Here is a 22166-nt window from a genome sequence, read left to right on the forward strand (position 1 = left end):
GCTCCACCGAATGACACGTCAAAACTTCATCAGAAATGTTAAAAAATATCTGTAGTCTCTTCCTTACAACCCTTTAGCAGTGAGTTTTTGAATTACCTCCTTAAATGTGGTAATGTACCACTAAAGAGAAAAAAAAATATTAAAAGAAAAATATAAAACGGTAACTTTACCTGTCCACTAGAACCAAGTCATCTCTCAATAGTGCACACTTTGCTTTGGGCCAAAATACATGTACAAGACAGCCAGCTTCTAAGTCTTTGTCCATATGAAGTGCATGGGCCAGTTGGTTAACCGTCTTCAAATAAAAGAAAAGAACTTTTATGGATTTTTGTTACATCTTTTTAAAAAAAAATCATCCTGTACCTAAGTTCAACATATGTTTGTTTAGAAGCTACGATTTTTTTAAACTAAGCTAACACCATGACAGTATTTTCCTTCAACTTTCACAGAAGCAGCATGGCCTGGGGGGTAAAATACGGAACTGGAAATCAAAAGGATCTGGGTGCTAATTCTGGCTCTGCCACTTGTCTACTGTGTGACCTTTGGCAAGACACTTGACTTCTCTGTGCCTCAGTTACCTCATCTGTAAAATGAGGATTAAAACTGTGAGCCCCACATGGGACATGGACTGTGTCCAAACTGATTAGCGTGTATCTACTGCAGCGCTTAGTACAGTGCCTGATACATAAGAAGTGCTTAACAAATACCATAAAAACACATTTTCATTCATTCATTCATTCAATCATATTTATTGAGCACTTACTGTATGCAGAGCACTGTACTAAGCGCTGGGGAAGTACACGTTGGCAACATTCTGTCCACAAAAATCTATTAAATATGCTGTTTTTTATGCCTCCACAATGCAAAGATTTAAACTTTAAAACATTAAAATGAATTTTGGCTCCACTTCAAAACCACCGTGGCTAAATTTCAGATTTGGGAATTTTGCGCGAATTCCTTTAATAAGACCTCTCTGAATTTAGTATTAATTTTTTCACGAGAATACTACCATTTTTAAAGACGATATTTCCTTCAGCACATTTGCCTGCATTTAAAATCTCAGCATATTTAAAATAAAAGCTTTAACTAATATGGGCAGTTTTGAGCCTCATAAAATTTATACGAAGGACATATGGACATGATTATTCCACGGTTTTGAACCAGATCCCAAAATTACTCAGTAAAATAGGACTTTTTTTTTTTTACAGGAATCCCCCATTTTTCCAAATCACTACTCCAATAATTGTTACTTCATAAAGCTGACTCTGACAAGTAGTCACTCTGCCCTGTTTCCCTTGCTTTCTTTTCCTTGTTACCTAACCTGCCGCGCCTAGAAAAGAAGCACCGCGGCTTCTCTAAAGATTCACAAAACAGGCAGACAAGCTTAGCAAGAGCCGTGTAACTCCTGAAGTCTGTTTACCACGCCTCTCTGGAAATTTCTTTTTTCTCAAAAATGGATTCACTCTAGAAAGACCTCAAACACCTGTCCAGTTTATGTGATCTATCTACCTATAAATTTTTCCATCACAAACTTCGAAAATACAATTTTTATACAAGCTTAAAAAAACAAAAATCAAAAAAATTTACATCTGCATTTCTTAGAAAATCTGAAAGTACTCAGTACACATAAACTGACGATCACAAAAACTGTAATGCATTATTTCGTACCCGCCTATATTCATCGGTGCGCATGTAACAAAAATTACAAAAGATGGCATTCTTTTGATTTAACAATAAACCCCCTACCTTTACGCTCTTTTTTTCATCTGATCCTTCAGTCATAAGATATGCTTTGTCGCCATCTGTCCCTTCTACACTCAGAAAACAGTTAGTTGTGTGGCCAATCCCACTAGGCAGCACTTTGTCCCACAGCATTGCATTGATAACTGAACTCTTCCCACTGCTTGTTCTGGATAAAAAGAGAAACAGGAATACTTAAAAAAAAAAACAAACAGACCCTAAATGACCATACTCGGGTGTACACAAGTCACAGACTGAGAACATACTGCAAACTTTTACCTGCCTCCCTGCATTAGATTATAAACTCCTTGAAAGCAAGACCTTAAGACTTGCTTACCCCACCCCGCCACCTTACCTTCTTCCCTTCCCCACAGCACCTGTATATATATATATATACGTTTGTACGTATTTATTACTCTATTTATTTATTTATTTTACTTGTACATATCTATTCTATTTATTTTATTTTGTTAATATGTTTTGCTCTGTTCTCTGTCTCCCCCTTCTAGACTATGAGCCCACTGTTGGGTAGGGACCGTCTCTATATGTTGCCAACTTGTACTTCCCAAGCGCTTAGTTCAGTGCTCTGCACACAGTAAGCGCTCAATAAATACGACTGATTGATTGATTACATTATCTGTCTCTCACTAGATTAAAAACTTCTTGTGGGTGGGGAACACACCTACCAACTCTATTGTACTGTACTCTCCCAAGCAGTTAGTAGTGTTCTGCCCACAGTTCACACTCAATAATTACCAGATTAACTGATTGCTTCCCACTTCGCAGGTACCCAAATACTGATTAATTGACTGAGGTAACCCACTGTTGGGTAGGGACCGTCTCTGTATGTTGCCAACTTGTACTTCCCAAGCGCTTAGTACAGTGCACTGCACACAGTAAGCGCTCAATAAATACGATTGAATGAATGATCTACTGACAAACTTTCAAGGCTATCTACAGGTACTGAGTCTGAATAAGTAGCTTCGTTCAACTGCTTAAGTCCATTTTATTTTCAGACCTATGAATTTTGAATTTCACCAGGTCTTCATGTTTCACTGAACATAAAATGATTATAATCTTTCAACTTTATATGCAAAACATGAGACATTTCAAGCACTCCCTAAGTGGTGGGTACCGTGCTGTGGTCTGGTGGGGCAGAGAACAGGGAGTTCCAGGATGGAGAATAGTCTTAAGAATAATTATGATGGTATTTGTTAAGCGGTTACTATGTGCCAAGCACGCTTTTAAGTGCTGGGGTAGATACAAGGTAATCGGGTTGTCCCACGTGGGGCTCACAGTCTTAATCCCCATTTTAGAGATGAGGTAACTGAGGCCCAGAGCAGTGAAGTGACTTGCCCAAGGTCACACAGCAGAAAAGTGGCAGGGCTGGGATTGGAACCCACCTCCCGACTCCCAAGCCCATGCTCTTTCCACTAAGCCATGCTGCTTCTTGTAGTAGAGAGAGAGAGAGAGCGTATAAACGCACACAGGGAGGAAGGGGAGAAGGGAGGGAGGTTGAGAGCAACTGTGTAATTCCATATACACTAGAGTAATAACGACACAGTAAGTGCTCAATAAATACGATTGAATGAATGAACAATGGTGGTATTTATTAAGGGCTTACTATGTGCCCAGAGAAGCAGCGTGGCTCAATGGAAAGAGCCCGGGCTTGGGAGTCAGAGGTCATGGGTTCAAATCCCGGCTCCGCCTATTGTCAGTTGTGTGACTTTGGGCAACTCACATTTCCCTTCAGGGCCCTACTGAGAGCTCACCTCCCCCAGGAGGCCTTCCCAGACTGAGCCCCTTCCTTCCTCTCCCCCTTGTCCCCCTCTCCATCACCCTCATCTTACCTCCTTCCCTTCCCCACAGCACCTGTATATATGTATATATGGTTGTACATGTTTATTACTCTATTTATTTATTTATTTTACTTGTACCGATCTATTCTATTTATTTTATTTTGTTAGTATGTTTGGTTTTGTTCTCTGTCTCCCCCTTCTAGACTGTGAACCCACTGTTGGGTAGGGACTGTGTCTATAGGTTGCTAGCCTGTACTTCCCAAGCGCTTAGCACAGTGCTCTGCACACAGTAAGCGCTCAATAAATACGATTGATTGATTCCTCTCCTCCTCATCCCCCTCTCCATCCCCCCATCTTACCTCCTTCCCTTCCCCACATCACCTGTATATATGTATATGTTTGTACATATTTATTACTCTATTTATTTATTTATTTATTTTACCTGTACATATCTATTCTATTTATTTTATTTTGTTAGTATGTTTGGTTTTGTTCTCTGTCTCCCCCTTTTAGACTGTGAGCCCACTGTTGGGTAGGGACTGTCTATACGCTGCAAACTTGTACTTCCCAAGCGCTTAGTATAGGGCTCTGCACACAGTAAGCGCTCAATAAATACGACTGATGACTTAACTTCTCTGTGCCTCAGTTACCTCATCTGTAAAATGGGGATGAAGACTGTGAGCCCCACGTGGGACAATCTGATCACCCTGTATCCTCCCCAGCGCTTAGAACAGTGCTTTGTACATAGTAAATGCTTAACAAATCCCATCATTATTATTATTACGTGCCAGGCACTGTATTAAGCACTGGGGTGGATACAGGCAAATCAGGTTGGACAGAGTCCCTGTCCCCGGAAAGGGCTCACCGTCTCAATCCCCATTTTACAGATGAAGGAACTGAGGCCCAGAGAAATGAAGCGACTTGCCCAAGGTCACAGAGCAGACAAATGGCAGAGCCAGGATTAGAACCCACAACCTTCTGACTCCCAAGCCTGTGCTCTATCCACCACTCAACGACAGCACAAGAAAGCTGTACTCTGGTATTGAGAAGCAGCGTGGCCCAGTGGAAAGCATGTGCTTTGGAGTCAGAGGTCACGGGTTCAAATCCCAGCTCTGCCAATTGTCAGCTGTGTGACTTTGGGCAAGTCACTTCACTTCTCTGGGCCTCAGTTCCCTCATCTGTAAAATGTGGATTAGACTGTGAGCCCCCCGTGGTTCAACCTGATCACCTTGTAACCTCCCCAGCGCTTAGAACAGTGCTTTGCAGATAGTAAGTGCTTAATAAATGCCATTATTATTAAGCGCTTAGTACAGTGCTCTGCACATAGTAAGCGCTCAATACGATTGATGATGATGATGGTATTTAATAATCCCGTCAGACGCATGTGAGTGAGGAACACAACAATGAGAATGTCAGGTCCCGATCGGCTGCACTGAAGATGCAGGCCTTTGGAGAAGATGAGTGCAAGGTCCGGTTAGGATGTGTGTATATATGTATGTATATATACGTTTGTACATATTTATTACTCTATTTATTTCACTTGTACATATTTATTCTATTTATTTTATTTTGTTAATATGTTTTGTTTTGTTGTCGGTCTCCCCCTTCTAGACTTTGAGCCCGCTGTTGGGTAGGGACCGTCTCTATATGTTGCCAACTTGGACTTCCCAAGCGCTTAGTACAGTGCTCTGCATACATTAAGCGCTCAATAAATACGATTGAATGAACGAATGAATGAATGAATGAGACTCACCAAATAGCTCAGCTGCCTTCGGGAGGTTACCCAGTTAAAACGTGGGACAGCATCAACCAGTCCAAGCCAACAACGCAAGTAGGACATGGCCTCACGAGGGCCCGCCGCACCACAACCCCTTGGGACACAACCCTAGCTGGACCTGCTCCACAACTCCCCTTTCATTCATTCATTCAATATACATATATGTATATATGTTTGTACATATTTATTACTCTATTTTACTTGTACAAATGTACTATTTTGTTTATTTTATTTTGCTAATATGTTTTGTTCTGTTGTCTGTCTCCCCTTTCTAGACTGTGAGCCCACTGTTGGGTAGGGACCGTCTCTATATGTTGCCAACTTGTACTTCCCATGCGCTTTAGTACAGTGCTCTGCACACAGTAAGCGTTCAATAAATACGATTGAATGAATGAATGAATGAACAAGTTGGCCTTGTCTCCCTGAGCTGTCCCTGCCCTTCTGGGAAGCCTGAACCCAGGCTGCTCTAGTCACCCTGATCTCATCTCTCCAGGACCTGGTCATTTTGTACCTTCCCCACACTTCAGAACAGTGCCTGGCACACAATAAACACTTAATATATATCAATCAACGGTATTTATTTATCACCTACTCTGTGCGGAGCACTGTACTAAGCAAGTGGGAGAGCACGGTACAACAGCAATAGCAGACATTCCCTGCCCACAACGAACTGACAGTCTAGAAGGAGAGCTTAGTACAGTGCTCTGCACACAGTAAGTGCTCGATAAATACAATGAATGAATGAATGAGAGACAGACCTTAATACAAATAGACAAGTAATTCATAATATATAGTTTAAAGATGTGTACATAAGTGTTATGGGGTTGGGGCAAATAGCAAATGTCCAAAGGACATCTACATGCACAAAGAACATGGAAGGGAGGGTGAGCCAGGGAAAAGAGGAGAAGCCTTACAATTATATACCACAAATACCCATTATTATTATTATTATTCCAGCGATAGACACAAGCACCCTATTCCAAACCTGTAATTTAGTAATATCCTTTCACTCTTCTGCAATACAGTCATTACTACGCACTGGGTTTCCGTTTCACAGATGGAGAAATCAAGGGACATGTGACATTCAAATCTGGGAATAAACGCTTTAAGAGTTATTTTAATGGCATGACATCTATTTTAGCCTCATGAATCAATATTATATCTATTCTTAGAGACCTCTATTTATACTAGGGTCCACACCACACACATATTTATACACATCCACCTAAGACAGTCATTCAAAGGAAGTGGAAACTTAACCCATTACCTGCCAAAAAATGCTACTTTCATATGTCTCCGGGACAGTACTTCTCCAATTATGGACAGCTTATATTTATAGCCCTGAATCTCCGCCAGATCTTCCTCGGTGGCAACCCGTTCGAGTTCAGGATTCTTATACGTCTCTGTGACGGCGTGAAGACATTAGCACCAAAAAGAGACAAGGCCTATTTTTAGGATAGTGACATTTCAAATGATTTCCACAGGACAGGACTGCGTTTCAAATCGTGTTTACTTTACTGATAGGAAATTTCAAAACAGAAATTGTATATTACTTGCCCACAAGTTTGGTACAGTGTTCTGCACACAGGAAGTGCTCAATAAATACAAGGGATTGATTGATGGAGAAATGCTATCACAGGGTCGGGGGAACAGTTCATCCCACCCAGCAGGATGCCACAGATCCCGGAGTAATGGCCAGTCTCCCTGCAATCCATCCTCAGGTACAGCAACACAACACCCAACAACCCTAACTTCTCCCCTCTATGCCTTTATATTTTCCTTTTAAAAAGAATCTCCATTTCCCTGATCACCCTATAAATAATGTATCTTAAGAGGCAGAAAATATGAGATGCCCACATCCCTATATCCTTTTGGGCACCTTCTCACCTTTTCTTTTTTATTTTAATGGTATTTGTCAAGTGCTTACTATGTGCCAGCCACTGTACTAAGTGCTGGGGTCAATACAAGCTAATCAGGTTAGACGCAGTCCCTGTCCCACTTGGGGCTCACAGTCACGTGGCTCAGAGGAAAGAGCCTGGGCTTTGGGGTCACAGGTCATGAGTTCAAATCGCGGCCCCGCCACTTGTCGGCTATGTGACTTTGGGCAAGTCACTTCACTTCCCTGTGCCTCGGTTAACTCACCTGTAAAATGGGGATTGACTAGGAGCCCCCTGTGGGAAGCAGCGTGGCTCAGTGCAAAGGGCCCGGGCTTTGGAGTCAGAGGTCCGGGGTTCAAATCCCGGCCCCGCCGCTTGTCAGCTGTGTGACCTTGGGCAAGTCACTTAACTTCTCTGGGCCTCAGTTCCCTCATCTGTAAAATGGGGATTAAAACTGTGAGCCTCACATGGGACAATCTGATTACCTTGTATCTACCCCAGCGCTTAGAACAGTGCTTGGCACATAGTAAGCGCTTAACAAATACCAACATTATTATTATTATTATTATAACCTGATCACCTTGTTACCTCCCCAGTGCTTAGAACAGTGCTTTGCACACAGTAAGCGCTTAATAAATGCCATTATTATTATTATTATTCATCCCCATTTTACAGATGAGGTACCTGAGGCCCAGAGAAGTTAAGTGACTTGCCCAAGGTCACACAGCAGGCAAGTGGCAGAGCGGGGATTAGAAACCAGGTCCTTCAGATTCCCAGACTCATATTTTACCCACTAGGTCAAGCTGCTCCTCACCTTGGCCCAATAACTTAAAAAAAAGAAAGAAAGAAGCCACCGACAATGACTTCAGGATGTTTCCCCTGAATTATGACAAAGTTCTGAGCCCATCATCGGGTAGTAGTAATTTCTAGTTTTTTTCCCCCAATACGTACTACCCTACTCTTGCTACCATGTAAGATCATCTCCCATTCTCTGGTCTCTTAGCTAGATGGGGTCTTCCTGCAATTTATCTCTGTCTTTTTAATAAAAAACGCATTTGTTAAGCGCTCACTATGTGCCAAGCGCCGTTCTAAGCGCTGGGGTGGATACAAGGTAATCAGGTTGTCCAACGCGGGGCTCACAGTCTTTACAGATGAGGGAACTGAGGCAGAGGGAAGTGAAGTCGCTTGCCCGAGGCCACACAGCTGACAAGTGGCGGAGTCGGGATTAGAACCCACAGCCTTCTGACTTCCAGGCTGGTGCTCTTTCCAGGAAGCCGCGCCGCTTCTCCTTTTGGAATTTCACTACCTGGAAATGCTTAGTGGCATCTACTAACCCGGGCACGACACTGATCGCACCGTCCCTCAGACACCAGGCACCCCAACACGATGCCTACTGGCTCCTACTGTAGAAGCAGCCTGGCACCGTGGATCGAGCAAGGTCCTGGGAGTCTCTAGTGCCTTCATATTCATTCATTCAAACGTATTTATGGAGCGCTTACTGTGTGCAGAGCACTGTACTAAGCGCTTGGGAAGTACAAGTTGGCAACATAGAGAGACGGCCCCTACCCAACAGCGGGCTCACATCAATCAATATTTATGGGGTGCTTACTATCATCATCATCATCATCAATCGTACTTATTGAGCGCTTACTATGTGCAGTGCACCATACTAAGTACTTATGAGAGAACAACAGAATTAGCAGACACATTCTCTGCCCACAAGAAGATTATGGTGGTATTGGTTAAGCGCTTACTATGTGCCAAGCGCTGTTCTAAGCGCTGGGGTAGAGACAAGGTAACGAGGTTGTCCCACGGGGGGCTCCCAGTCTTCATCCCCATTTTCCAGATGAGGTAACTGAGGCCCAGAGAAGTGAAGTGACTTGCCCAGAGTCACACAGCAGACAAGTGGCGGAGCTGGGATTCGAACCCATGACTTCTGACTCCCAAGCCCGGGCTCTTTCCACTGAGCCACCCTGCTTCTCTGATTACAGATTAAGGGAACTCTGAACTATCTGCTTAGACGGTAATGGAGATGATGACATCATGACTGGCCTTGCGGCAGGGAATCCATCAATTTTATTTACTGAACGCCTATTGTGTGCAAAGCACTGTGGTAACAAAGCTGCCTTTGGACAAATTTTTGTGCGAAGTGGGGACTGAGGCCCAAGAACAATGGAAAATCCACATAATTCGTCCAGCCTTTAAGGAACAGTGATTATTAATGGGTCTCTGTCTCTCTTTCTTCACCTCCTTATCACTATTGGGTAGGGACCGTCTCTATATGTTGCCAACTTGTACTTCCCAAGCGCTTAGTACAGTGCTCTGCACACAGTAAGTGCTCAATAAATACGATTGAATGAATGAATGAATGAATACTGTTCCTCCATTATCGAGCTCTCATGTCTCACTATCCTCTTCATCTTGCTCCGTTATCCCACTTTCACTCCATTCCACCCCCGGCATTAGTACAGCGCTTAGTACAGTGCTCAATAAATACGATTGATTGATTAATCCAATCTAAGAGGAAAAAAGCCACAACTCTAAATTACAAACCTAGGCAAACTGGCAGGGTTTTTTTTGTCTTTTGCATTTGACGAAAATCACCAAAATGTATCAGAATTTGTTTTCCCAATTCCTTAAGTTTTGTTTTGTTGTCTGTCTCCCCCTTCTAGACTGTGAGCCCACTGTTTCTTTCTTTTTCTTTTAACGGCATTTATTAAGCACTTACTATGTGCCAAGCACTGTTCTAAGGGCTGGGGAGGTTACAAGGTGATCAGGTTGTCCCACGGGGGGCTCACAGTCTTAATCCCCATTTTACAGATGAGGGAACTGAGGCCCAGAGAAGTTAAGGGACTTGCCCGAAGTCACACAGCTGACAATTGGCGGAGCCGGGATTTGAACCCCTGAGCTCTGACTCCAAAGCCCGGGCTCTTTCCACTGAGCCGCGCTGCTTCTCTGCATCGTCTCTGTTGCCAAATTGTACTTTCCAAGCGCTCAGTACAGTGCTCTGCACAGAGTAAGCGCTCGATAAATACGACTGAATGAATGAATGAATGAACATACAAAGTGTCTATAGTTGATGCAACTTTTGTTCAGGCAAAGAACATGTCTTTCTGTTATCTGTATCATCATCAATCGTATTTACTGAGCGCTTACTATGTGCATAGCACTGTACTAAGCGCTTATCAACATATCTAGTAGAGTTCCAGGCACATAGAAGCCACTCAAATATCTGGAAGCAGCGTGGCTTAGTGGATTGATGAGTCAAAAGGACCTGGCTAAATCCAGCCCCGCCAAACGCCGGCTGTGTGACCATCGGTAAATCACTTAAAACTTCTCTGTGCCTCAGTTACCTCATCTGTAAAACGGGGATAAGAGCGTGAGCACCATGTGGAATAGGGCCTGTGTCCAACCTGATAAACTCATATCTTCCCCAGCGTGTAAAACGGTGCTTGGCACATAGTAAGCATTTAACAACTACCATTATTATTATTATTATGATAGCATCTATCGGCAATATTTTGTTTCTTTAAAAAAAACTTGAAGATGAATTGAAAATGAAAAATCGATTAACAATATTCTGGCTGATTTTATTTTTCCAAAATACTAAATAAAAAGACTAGGCACAAGTTCAAAGAATCTACCTACCTCTAAATAAAGCCTTTACCGAGCCTCCAATGCACCGTGCCCAAGGGCAAGCCAAACCTTAACAGGAATAAGTCTTGCTACACTGATATTTAAAAGACCTTGTGAGCAAACTAACCTTCAACAAAATCTGCTCCTTCAGTGACATATTCCAGTAGCTGGTCAAAGATCGCAGTAATCGTCTTTTTAGCCAGCACAAAGTGCTTCAGTGGAGAAGTTGTGTTCTCTGCCATTCTGAAACTGCGGAAACAATAATAATATTAATAATTAAAAAGAACGGAGGTGATGGCGGAAAATAAAACACTTTTTTCATATTGCAGTGTTGGAAGAATGAAAACACCATTCTCACAAACTGTAATTTGTTACCTGAGAATAATGGAAGGGGTAACTTCGGCAATTAGGCAAGGAGTACTTTTTACTGCTTAAAAGTGAGCATAAACACAAGAATAAGTGGAGCGAGTTTTAAATGTCTGGGACAGTGTTTTGTGAACCATGGGCTGGTTCAGACTCCTTCTAGACTGTGAGCCCACTGTTGGGTAGGGACCGTCTCTATATGTTGCCAACTTGTACTTCCCAAGCGCTTAGTACAGTGCTCTGCACACAGTAAGCACTCAATAAATACGATTGATTGACTGATTGATGTGCTGGCAAGTGGGTCTACAATACGTCCATCCAGACTTCCAAACGTGGGAAGGGAGAAAAGGTACTTCTGTCTATTTAAGGATTAAACGTTAAGTGTTTCACACTGAAATAGAATGTTCAAGATGTACCATTTTCATTTATGGTAAGAGGCATAACCCTTTTCCCAAAATCAATCAATCAATCAATCGTATTTATTGAGCGCTTACTATGTGTAGAGCACTGTACTAAGCGCTTGGGAAGTACAAATTGGCAACACATAGAGACAGTCCCTACCCAACGGTGGGCTCACAGTCTAAAAGGGGGAGACAGAGAACAAAACCAAACATACCAACAAAATAAAATGAATAGGATAGAAATGTACAAGTAAAATAGAGTAATAAATATGTACAACCATATATACATATATACAGGTGCTGTGGGGAAGGGAAAATGCGCTCTTCCCCTAAGAAAAAGGGAGTGGCCAAATCGTTTCCAATTCTTCACAAAAAAAAAAAATAAAATAAAGGAAGGTGAGAGGATTGCGTGGGTTTTTAAAATCAAGGGGGCCTCATAGTACTGACAATGCAGCACTCCTCGAGTGATCTTTCATTATACCTCCTTTAATCGGAGGGGTCACCATTTACAGTCACGGGAATAAAAGCCGCTCAGAGACACGGGAAAGTTGAAGAAAACTATTTTAGCACACAAAAACTAAATTGCAAACTTCTTGTGGGCTGGTAGCGTATGGACCGACTCTACTGCAGTCTTTCAGGCACTTGGGAGAGTGCCCTGCACGCAGGAAGTGCTCCCTAAATAGCATCAATTGGTTTAATAACACTTTAGACGAACATTCGAACTTTCCTAAAAGGACAACAAAAACATAAAGGATAGTCCAGAATATTTACAATTGGAAAGTCACCACTAAGACGGTGGAAAAACGAGGAGCAGTCGAAGGAGAATATGCTCGATGGCTGGAAGTTTTGAGGGTTGGAGGAAACAAATCTCTTTGGGTTCTTCTAAGTTCGTTGCGGGGCGAGAAGGCATTACCAAACTGTATTACTGGGGGCAACGACAGGGAGAAGCATCATCATCATCAGTCGTATTTATTGAGCGCTTACTATGTGCAGAGCACTGTACTAAGCGCTTGGGAAGTACAAATTGGCAAGAGCTCGGGCCTGAGAGTCAGAGGACCTGGGTTCTAACCCCCGCTCCTCCACTTGTCTCCCGTGTGACCCCGGGCAAGTCACTTCACTTCTCTGTGCCTCGGTTCCCCCATCTGTAAAGTGGGGATTTGAAACCGCGAGCCTCATGTGGGACGGGGACCGTGTCCAGCCCCATTTGCTTGCGTCCACTCCAGCGCTTAGTACAGCGCACAGTAAGGGCTTCACAAATACCACAGTTTTTTCTAAAGCGCTTACTATTCGCAAAGCACTGTTCAAAACGCTGGGGGATGCAAGGGGATCACGTTGTCCCACGTGGGGCTCACAGTCTTAATCCCCATTTTACAGATGAGGTAACTGAGGCTAAGATAAGATAAGTGACGTAAGAAGTTAAATTATTACTACTAAACAAGGTAATCCGGTTGTCCCATGTGGGACATATGTATATATGTTTGTACATATTTATTACTTTATTTATTTATTTATTTTACTTGTACATATCTATTCTATTTATTTTATTTTGTTAATATGTTTGGTTTTGTTCTCTGTCTCCCCCTTCTACACTGTGAGCCCACTGTTGGGTAGGGACTGTCTCTCTATGTTGCCAACTTGTACTTCCCAAGCGCTTAGTACAGTGCTCTGCACACAGTAAGTGCTCAATAAATACGATTGATTGATTGATTGACAAGGACTGTGTCCCACCTGCTTACCTTGTAATAATAATAATGATGGTATTTGTTCAGTGCCTACTATGTGCCAAGCACCGTTCTGAGCGCTGGGATGATACAAGGTTATCAGGCTGTCCCATGTGGGGCTCACAATCTTCATCCCCATTTTCCAGATGAGATAACTGAGGCCAAGAGAAGTGACTCACCCAAAGTCACACAGCTGACAAGGGGCGGAGCCGGGATTAGAACCCACGACTTCTGACTCCCAAGCCGGGGCTCTTTCCACAGTGCCTGCCACATAGTAAGCGCTTAACAAATACCACACTTATAATTATACAAGGTAATCAGGTTGTCCCACGTGGGACAAGGACTGTGCCCCACCTGATCGATCAATCAATCGTATTTATTGAGCGCTTACTGTACTAAGCGCTTGGGAAGTACAAGTCGGCAACATATAGAGACGGTCCCTACCCAACAGTGGGCTCACAGTCTAAAAGGGGGAGATGGAGAACAAAACCAAAATATTAACAAAATAAAATGAATAGGATATGTACAAGCAAAATAAATAAATAAATAAATAAATAAATAAATAAATAAATAAATAAATAAATAAATAAATAAGTAAATAAATAGAGTAATAAATCTGTACAAACATATATACATATATACAGGTGCTGTGGGGAAGGGAAGGAGGAAAGATGGGGGGATGGGGGGGCGAGGGGGAGAGGAAGGAGGGGGCTCAGTCATAGCTCATAGCTACACCAGCGCTTAGTACAGGGCCTGCCACGTGGTAAGCGGTTAAAAAATAGTATTTGGGTTTTTTTTTTAAGTTGCGGGGTCAGAAACCCCTGCCAAAAGGGAGTGGACCCCCCACCCCCGGGGTCACCCCGTGACGGGGGCTTCTGGTCTGGGCCCCCCCCAAGCCCCCGCCGGCCAGGGGGTGCCCAGGGACGGACGAGGACAACGGGGGGTCACTACAAAGCAGCCTGACTCTGCCCCTTGTCTGCTGTGTGACTTTGGGCAAGCCGCTTCACCTCTCTGAGCCTCAGTGACCGCATCTGGAAAACAGGGATTAAGACTGTGAGCCCCACGTGGGGCAACCTGACGACCTCGTATCCATCCCTGCGCTTAGAAAGGTGGTTGGCACATAGCACTTAACCGTCTCTCATCATCATCATCGATCGTATTTATTGAGCGCTTACTGTGTGCAGAGCACTGGACTAAGCGCTTGGGAAGTACAAGTTGGCAACATAGAGAGACGGTCCCTACCCAACAGTGGGCTCACAGTCTAAAAGGGGGAGACAGAGAACAAAACGAAATATACTAACAAAATAAAATAAATAGGATATGTACAAGTAAAATAAATAAATAGAGTAACAAATATGTACAAACATATATATACAGGTCTCTGTCTGTGAGCCCGCTGTTGGGTAGGGACCGTCTCTATATGTTGCCAACTTGTACTCCCCAAGCGCTCAGTACAGTGCTCTGCACACAGGAAGCGCTCAATAAATACGATGGAATGAATGAATGAATGCTGCCGACTTGTACTTCCCAAGCGCTTAGTCCAGTGCTCTGCACACAGTAAGTGCTCAAGGTCAATCAATCAATCAATCGCATTTACTGACCGTGAGCCCACTGTTGGGTAGGGACTGTCTCTATATGTTGCCAATTTGTACTTCCCAAGCGCTTAGTACAGTGCTCTGCACATAGTAAGCGCTCAATAAATACGATTGATTGATTGAGCGCTTACTGTGTGCAGAGCACTGTACTAAGCACTTACTGAGACAGTCCCTACCCAACAGCGGGCTCACAGTCTAAAAGGGGGAGACAGAGAACAAAACCAAACATACTAACAAAGGTCGTGGGTTCGAATCCCGGCTCCACCACGTCTGCTGTGTGACCTGGGGCAAGCCGCTTAACTTCTCGGAGCCTCAGTTCCCTCATCTGTAAAATGGGGACGATGACTGTGAGCCCCACGTGGGACAACCTGATCACCTTGTATCCCCCCCAGCGCTTAGAACAGTGCTTTGCACATAGTAAGCGCTTAACAAACGCCATTCTTCTTCTCAATAAATACGATTGAATAAATGAATGAACAAATACCATCAGTGTTGTTATTATTATTCCACTAACCAGGCCCAGCAGCCAGGGCTGGGAGAACTGGGAGAGACACCCAACCATAGCTCTCTCCTCACAGGCCAGCACAGAAGCAGCGTTGGGCGTCAGAGGCCCGGGGTTCTAATCCTGCCTCCATTCAATCATTCATTCAACCGTATTTATTCATTCATTCATATTATTGAGCGCTTACTGTGTGCAGAGCACTGTACTAAGCGCCTGGGAAGTCCAAGTTGGCAACATATAGAGACGGTCCCTACACAACAGTGGGCTCACAGTCTAGAAGAGTGGGTTTACTGAGTGCTGACTGTGTGCAGAGCACTGTGCTAAGTGCTTGGAAAGTACACCTGAGAAGCAGCGTGGCTCGGTGGAAAGAGCCCGGGCTTTGGAGTCGGAGGTCATGGGTTTGAATCCCGGCTCTGCCGACTGTCAGCTGTGTGACTTTGGGCGGGTCACTTCACTTCTCTGGGCCTCAGTTACCTCATCTGTAAAATGGGGATGAAGACTGCAGCCCCCCGTGAGACAACCTGATCACCTTGTAACCTCCGCAGCGCTTAGAACAGTGCTTTGCACATAGTAAGCGCTTAATAACCATTCGGCCACAAATAGAGACAATCCCTACCCAACAACGGGCTCACACTCTAGAAAGGGGAGACAGACAACAAAACGTGTAGACAGGCATCAATATAAATATAGATATGTGCACATCATTAATAAAATAAGTATCATTTATCATTAAAATTATCATTTATCATTAATAAAATAAGTAACTATCATTATTATTATTATTATAAGTAGAATTACAAATACGTGCATAAATATACACACAAGAGCTGTGGGGCAGGGAAGGGAGTAGAGCAGAAGGGAGGGCGATGGGGAGGGGAGGGGGAGCAGAGGAAAAGGGGGGCTCAGTCTGGGAAGGCTGTGTGACTTTGGGGAAGTCACTACACTCCTCTGGGCCTCAGTCTGCTCCTCTGTAAAATGGGGATTAAAGACTGTGAGACCCATGGGGGACAACCTGATCGCCTTGTATAATGATGGCATTTCTTAAGCGCTTACTATGTGCAAAGCACTGTTCTAAGCACTGGGGAGGTTACAAGTAGATCAGGTTGTCCCACGGGGGGGGGCTCACAGTCTTCATCCCCATTTTACAGATGAGGAAACTGAGGCCCGGAGAAGTGAAGTGACTTGCCCAAAGTCACACAGCTGACAACTGGCAGAGCCGGGATTTGAACCCCTGACCTCTGGCTCCAAAGTCTGGGCTCTTTCCACTGAGCCACGCTGCTTCGCTTGTACCTCCCCCGGCGCTTAGAACGGTGCTTGGTACAGAGGAAGCGCTTAACAAACGCCATAATAATAATAATAATAATAATAATAATAATAATAATAATAGTAATAATAATAATGAACCCACTTCGAATTGGGGGGAAGGAGGAGGAGGAGGAGGACGGGGAGGAGGAGGGGTCGGCTGGAATGGGAAACTCCCTGGGCCGCCCTTCCCTCAGGCCTCCTCAGCCTTCCTCCATTCGGTCATCATCATCATCATCATCATCAATCGCATTTATTGAGCGCTTACTATGTGCAGAGCACTGTACTAAGCGCTTGGGAAGTACAAATTGGCAACATATAGAGACAGTCCCTACCCAACAGTGGGCTCACAGTCTAAAAGGGGGAGACAGAGAACAAAACCAAACATACTAACAAAATAAAATAAATAGAATAGATATGACATTCAATCGTATTTACTGAGCGCTTCCTGTGTGCGGGGCACTGTACTAAGCGCTTGGGAAGCCCAAGTGGTCCACATCTAGAGACGGCCCCTCCCCAACAACGGGCTCACAGTCTAGAAGGGGGAGACAGACAGCAAAACAGAACATTAACAACAACAACAGATTGATTGATGCCATGATCAATCAATCATATTTATTGAGCGCTTACTGTGTGCAGAGCACTGTACTAAGCGCTTGGGAAGGACAAGCTGGCAACATATAGAGACAGTCCCTACCCAACAGCGGGCTCACAGTCTAAAAAGGGGAGACAGAGAACAAAACCAAACATACTAACAAAATAAAATAAATAGATCTGTACAAGTAAAATAGAGTAATAAATATGTACAAACATGCATTCCTTCATTCACTCAATCGTATTTATTCACTCAATCGTATTTGCGGAGCGCTGACTGTGTGCAGAGCACTGGACTGAGGACTTATTCATTCATTCACTCAATCGTATTTATTGAGCGCTGTGTGCAGAGCACTGTAGTAAGCGCTTGGGAAGTCCAAGTCGTCCACATCTAGAGACGGTGCCTCCCCCACAACGGGCTCCCAGTCTAGATGGGGAAGACAGAAAACAAACAGAACATGTATTCCTTCATTCACTCAATCGTATTTCTTCATTCAATCGTATTTATTGAGCGCTTACTGTGTGCAAGGCGCTGGACTAAGTGCTTATTCATTCATTCAATCGTACTTATTGAGCGCTTACTGTGTGCAGAGCACTGGCCTAAGTGCTTATTCATTCAATCGTATTTACTGAGCGCTTACTGTGTACAGAGCACTGGCCTAAGTGCTTATTCATTCAATCGTATTTACTGAGCGCTTACTGTGTGCAGAGCACTGGCCTAAGCGCTTATTTATTCAATCGTATCTATTGAGCGCTTCCTGTGTGCAGAGCACTGTTATAAGCGCTTGGGAAGTCCAAGTCGGCCCCAGATAGAGACGGTCCCTGCCCCACAACGGGCTCACACAGCCCCCTCAGCCTCCCTCCAGTCTCCTGGGCCTACACAGCCTCCCTCCAACCATTCCTTCACTCCTATTTATTGAGCGCTTCCTGTGTGCAGAGCACTGTAGTAAGCGCTTGGTTGGTCCAAATCGGCCCCAGATAGAGATGGTCCCTCCCCCCCACACCCCACAACGGGTTCACACAGCCCCCTCAGCCTCCTGGGCCTCCACAGCCTCCCTCCACAGTCTCCTCAGCCCCCCTCCATCCATTCCTTCACTCCTATTTATTGAGCGCTTCCTGTGTCCAGAGCACTGTAGTAAGCGCTTGGTTGGTCCAAGTCGGCCCCAGATAGAGATGGTCCCTCCCCCCCTACAACGGGCTCACACAGCCCCCTCAGCCTCCCTCCACAGTCTCCTGGGCCTCCACAGCCTCCCTCCACAGTCTCCTCAGCCTCCCTCCATCCATTCCTTCACTCCTATTTATTGAGTGCTTCCTGTGTGCTGAGCACTGTAGTAAACGCTTGGGAAGTCCAAGTCAGCCCCAGATAGAGACGGTCCCTCCCCCAGAACGGGCTCACACAGCCCCCTCAGCCTCCCTCCACAGTCTCCTGGGCCTCCTCAGCCCCCCTCCATCCACTCCTTCACTCCTATTTATGGAGCACTTCCTGTGTGCAGAGCATCCTCAGCCTCCACAGCCTCCCTCCATAGTTTCCTCAGCCTCCCTCCACCCATTCCTCCACTCCTATTTACTGAGCGCTTCCCGTGTGCAGAGCACTGTAGTAAGCACTTGGTTAGTCCAGGTCGGCCCCAGAGAGAGACGGTCCCTCCCCCAGAACGGGCTCACACAGCCCCCTCAGCCTCCCTCCATCCACAGTCTCCATAGTCTCCTTGGCCATCAGGGCCTCCCTCCTCAGCCTCCCTCCATCCATTCCTTCACTCCTATTTATTGAGCGCTTCCTGTGTGCACAGCAGTGTAGTAAACGCTTGGTTAGTCCAAGTCGGCCCCGGATAGAGACGGTCCCTCCTCAACAACGGGCTCACACAGCCCCCTCAGCCTCCCTCCACAGTCTCCTCGGCCTCCACAGCCTCCCTCCCTCCCTCTATTCACTCATTCATTCCTTCACTCCTATTTACTGAGCGCTTCCTGTGTGCAGAGCACTGTAGTAAGCGCTTAGTTAGTCCAAGTCGGCCCCCGAGAGAGACGGTCCCTACCCTACAACGAGCTCACACGGCCCCCTCGGCCTCCCTCCTCAGTCTCCTCGGCCTCCACAGCCTCCCTCCCTCCCTCCATTCATTCCTTCACTCCTATTTACTGAGCGCTTCCTGTGTGCAGAGCGCCGTAGTAAGCGCTTAGTTAGTCCAAGTCGGCCCCAGATGGAGGCGGTCCCTCCCCAGAACGGGCTCACACAGGCCCCTCTCAGCCTTCCTCCACAGTCTCCTCGGCCTCCCTCCCTCCCTCCACTCATTCATTCCTTCACTCCTATTTATTGAGCGCTTCCTGTGTGCAGAGCACTGTAGTAAGCGCTTAGTTAGTCCAAGTCGGCCCCAGATAGAGACGCCCCCCACCCCCCAGAACGGGCTCACACAGCCCCCCCCTCAGCCTCCCTCTACAGTCTCCTCGGCCTCCCTCTCTCCATTCACTCACTCATTCCTTCATCCACTCCTATTTACTGAGCGCTTCCTGTGTGCAGAGCGCTGTAGTAAGCGCTTAGTTAGTCCAAGTCGGCCCCAGATCGAGGCGGTCCCTCCCCCACAACGGCTCACACAGCCCCCTCAGCCTCCCTTCTCAGTCTCCTCGGCCTCCACAGCCTCCCTCCCTCCCTCCATTCATTCCTTCACTCCTATTTACTGAGCGCTTCCTGTGTGCAGAGCACCGTAGTAAGCGCTTAGTTAGTCCAAGTCGGCCCCAGATCGAGGCGGTCCCTCCCCAGAACGGGCTCACACAGGCCCCCCTCAGCCTCCCTCCACAGTCTCCTCGGCCTCCCCCTCTCCATTCACTCACTTATTCCTTCCTCCACTCCTATTTACTGAGCGCTTCCTGTGTGCAGCGCACTGTAGTAAGCGCTTGGTTAGTCCAAGTCGGCCCCCGAGAGAGACGGTCCCTCTCCAGAACGGGCTCACACAGCTCCCTCAGGCTCCCTTCTCAGTCTCCTCGGCCTCCACAGCCTCCCTCCCTCCCTCCATTCATTCCTTCACTCCTATTTACTGAGCGCTTCCTGTGTGCAGAGCACTGTAGTAAGCGCTTAGTCCAAGTCGGCCCCAAATCGAGGCGGTCCCTCCCCAGAACGGGCTCACACAGGCCCCCCTCAGCCTCCCTCCACCCATTCCTCCACTCCTATTTACTGAGCGCTTCCTGTGTGCAGAGCACTGTAGTAAGCGCTTGGTTAGTCCAAGTCGGCCCCCGAGAGAGACGGTCCCTCTCCAGAACGGGCTCACACAGCTCCCTCAGGCTCCCTTCTCAGTCTCCTCGGCCTCCACAGCCTCCCTCCCTCCATTCATTCATTCCTGCACTCCTATTTACTGAGCGCTTCTTGTGTGCAGAGCACTGTAGTAAGCGCTTAGTTAGTCCAAGTCGGCCCCCGATCGAGGCGGTCCCTCCCCAGAACGGGCTCACACAGGGCCCCCCTCAGCCTTCCTCCACAGTCTCCTCGGCCTCCCTCCCTCCCTCCACTCATTCATTCCTTCACTCCTATTTATTGGGCGCTCCCTGTGTGCAGAGCACTGTAGTAAACGCTTGGTTAGTCCAAGTCGGCCCCCGAGAGAGACGGTCCCTCTCCAGAACGGGCTCACACAGCTCCCTCAGGCTCCCTTCTCAGTCTCCTCGGCCTCCACAGCCTCCCTCCATCCATTCATTCCCTCACTCCTATTTACTGAGCGCTTCCTGTGTGCTGAGCACTGTAGTAAGCGCTTAGTTAGTCCAAGCCGGCCCCGGATCGAGGCGGCCCCTCCCCCACGACGGGCTCACACAGCCCCCTCAGCCTCCCTCCTCAGTCTCCTCGGCCTCCACGGCCGCCCTCCCTCCATTCCGTCACTCCTATTTACAGAGCGCTTCCTGTGTGCAATCGATCAATCCATCAATCGTATTTACTGAGCGCTTCCTGTGTGCAGAGCACTGGACTAAGCGCTTGGGATGTCCAAGCTGGCAACATCTAGAGACGGTCCCTACCCAACAGTGGGCTCACGGCCTAGAAGGGGGAGACAGGGTACAAAAACCGAACATACTAACAAAATAAAATGAATAGAATAGATAGGTACAAGTAAAATAAATAAAGAAATAGAGTAATAAATATGTACAAACATATATACAGGTGCAGAGCAGTGTAGTAAGCGCTTAGGAAGTCCAAGTCGGCCCCAGATAGAGCCGGTCCTTCCCTCACGACGGGCTCACACGGCGCCCCCTCAGCCTCCCTCCCTCCATTCATTCATTCATCCACTCCTATTTATTGAGCGCTTCCCGCGTGCAGAGCACTGTAGTAAGCGCTTAATTAGTCCAAGTCGGCCCCCGAGAGAGACGGTCCCTCCCCACCCCCCCACCCCCGCCTCAGCCTCCCTCCTCAGGCCCCCTGAGGTGTCCTTGAGAAGGGCCTCCCTCTCCCTCCCCCTCCCCCCAGCGGCCCAGGGGCGGTTCGATCCGGTCCGATCCGGTCCGATCCGGCCCGCGCGCCGGCCCTCACCGCGTCCCGGCGTCCCTGCTGTCCGGCCGGAGCCGAGCCGAACCCGGCCACTTCCGGTGCCCCGCGCGGGCCCGCCCTCCTATTGGGCGGCACGGCCGGAAGTGCGCCTCCCGCCGGCGCCATCTTAACTGAGGGCGGCCCGCTCAGGACTGAGCCCCCTCCTTCCTGGCAACATTCATTCATCAATCATCATCATCAATCGTATTTATTGAGCGCTTACTGTGTGCAGAGCACTGGACTAAGCGCTTGGGAAGTACAAATTGGCAACATATAGAGACAGTGCCTACCCAACAGTGGGCTCACAGTCTAGAAGGGGGAGACAGAGAACAAAACCAAACATACTAACAAAATAAAATAAATAGAATAG

General features: G+C 46.5%; 1 protein-coding gene across 2 annotated transcripts in view; it reads right to left on the reverse strand.

The window, feature by feature from the left end:
* MFN1 (mitofusin 1) overlaps window positions 1-21844 on the reverse strand; it is a 49272-nt gene extending 27428 nt beyond the window's left edge. The window contains exons 1-5 of one of the 2 annotated variants that reach the window (XM_038743667.1): window positions 21800-21844; window positions 10957-11078; window positions 6584-6719; window positions 1747-1909; window positions 171-295 (exon numbers count right to left, since the gene is read on the reverse strand). In XM_038743667.1, the coding sequence (XP_038599595.1) occupies window positions 171-295; window positions 1747-1909; window positions 6584-6719; window positions 10957-11071 (539 nt within the window). In that variant the 5' untranslated portion in view covers window positions 11072-11078; window positions 21800-21844. Of the gene's footprint in view, window positions 1-170; window positions 296-1746; window positions 1910-6583; window positions 6720-10956; window positions 11079-12364; window positions 12441-21799 lie in introns of those variants that run through there. The other variant, XM_038743762.1, reaches the window with a different exon arrangement.
* Between the last annotated feature and the right edge of the window lie 322 nt (window positions 21845-22166).

Source organism: Tachyglossus aculeatus, chromosome 1 (genome assembly GCF_015852505.1).
Source record: "Tachyglossus aculeatus isolate mTacAcu1 chromosome 1, mTacAcu1.pri, whole genome shotgun sequence".
In the NCBI taxonomy this organism is placed as follows: domain Eukaryota; kingdom Metazoa; phylum Chordata; class Mammalia; order Monotremata; family Tachyglossidae; genus Tachyglossus; species Tachyglossus aculeatus.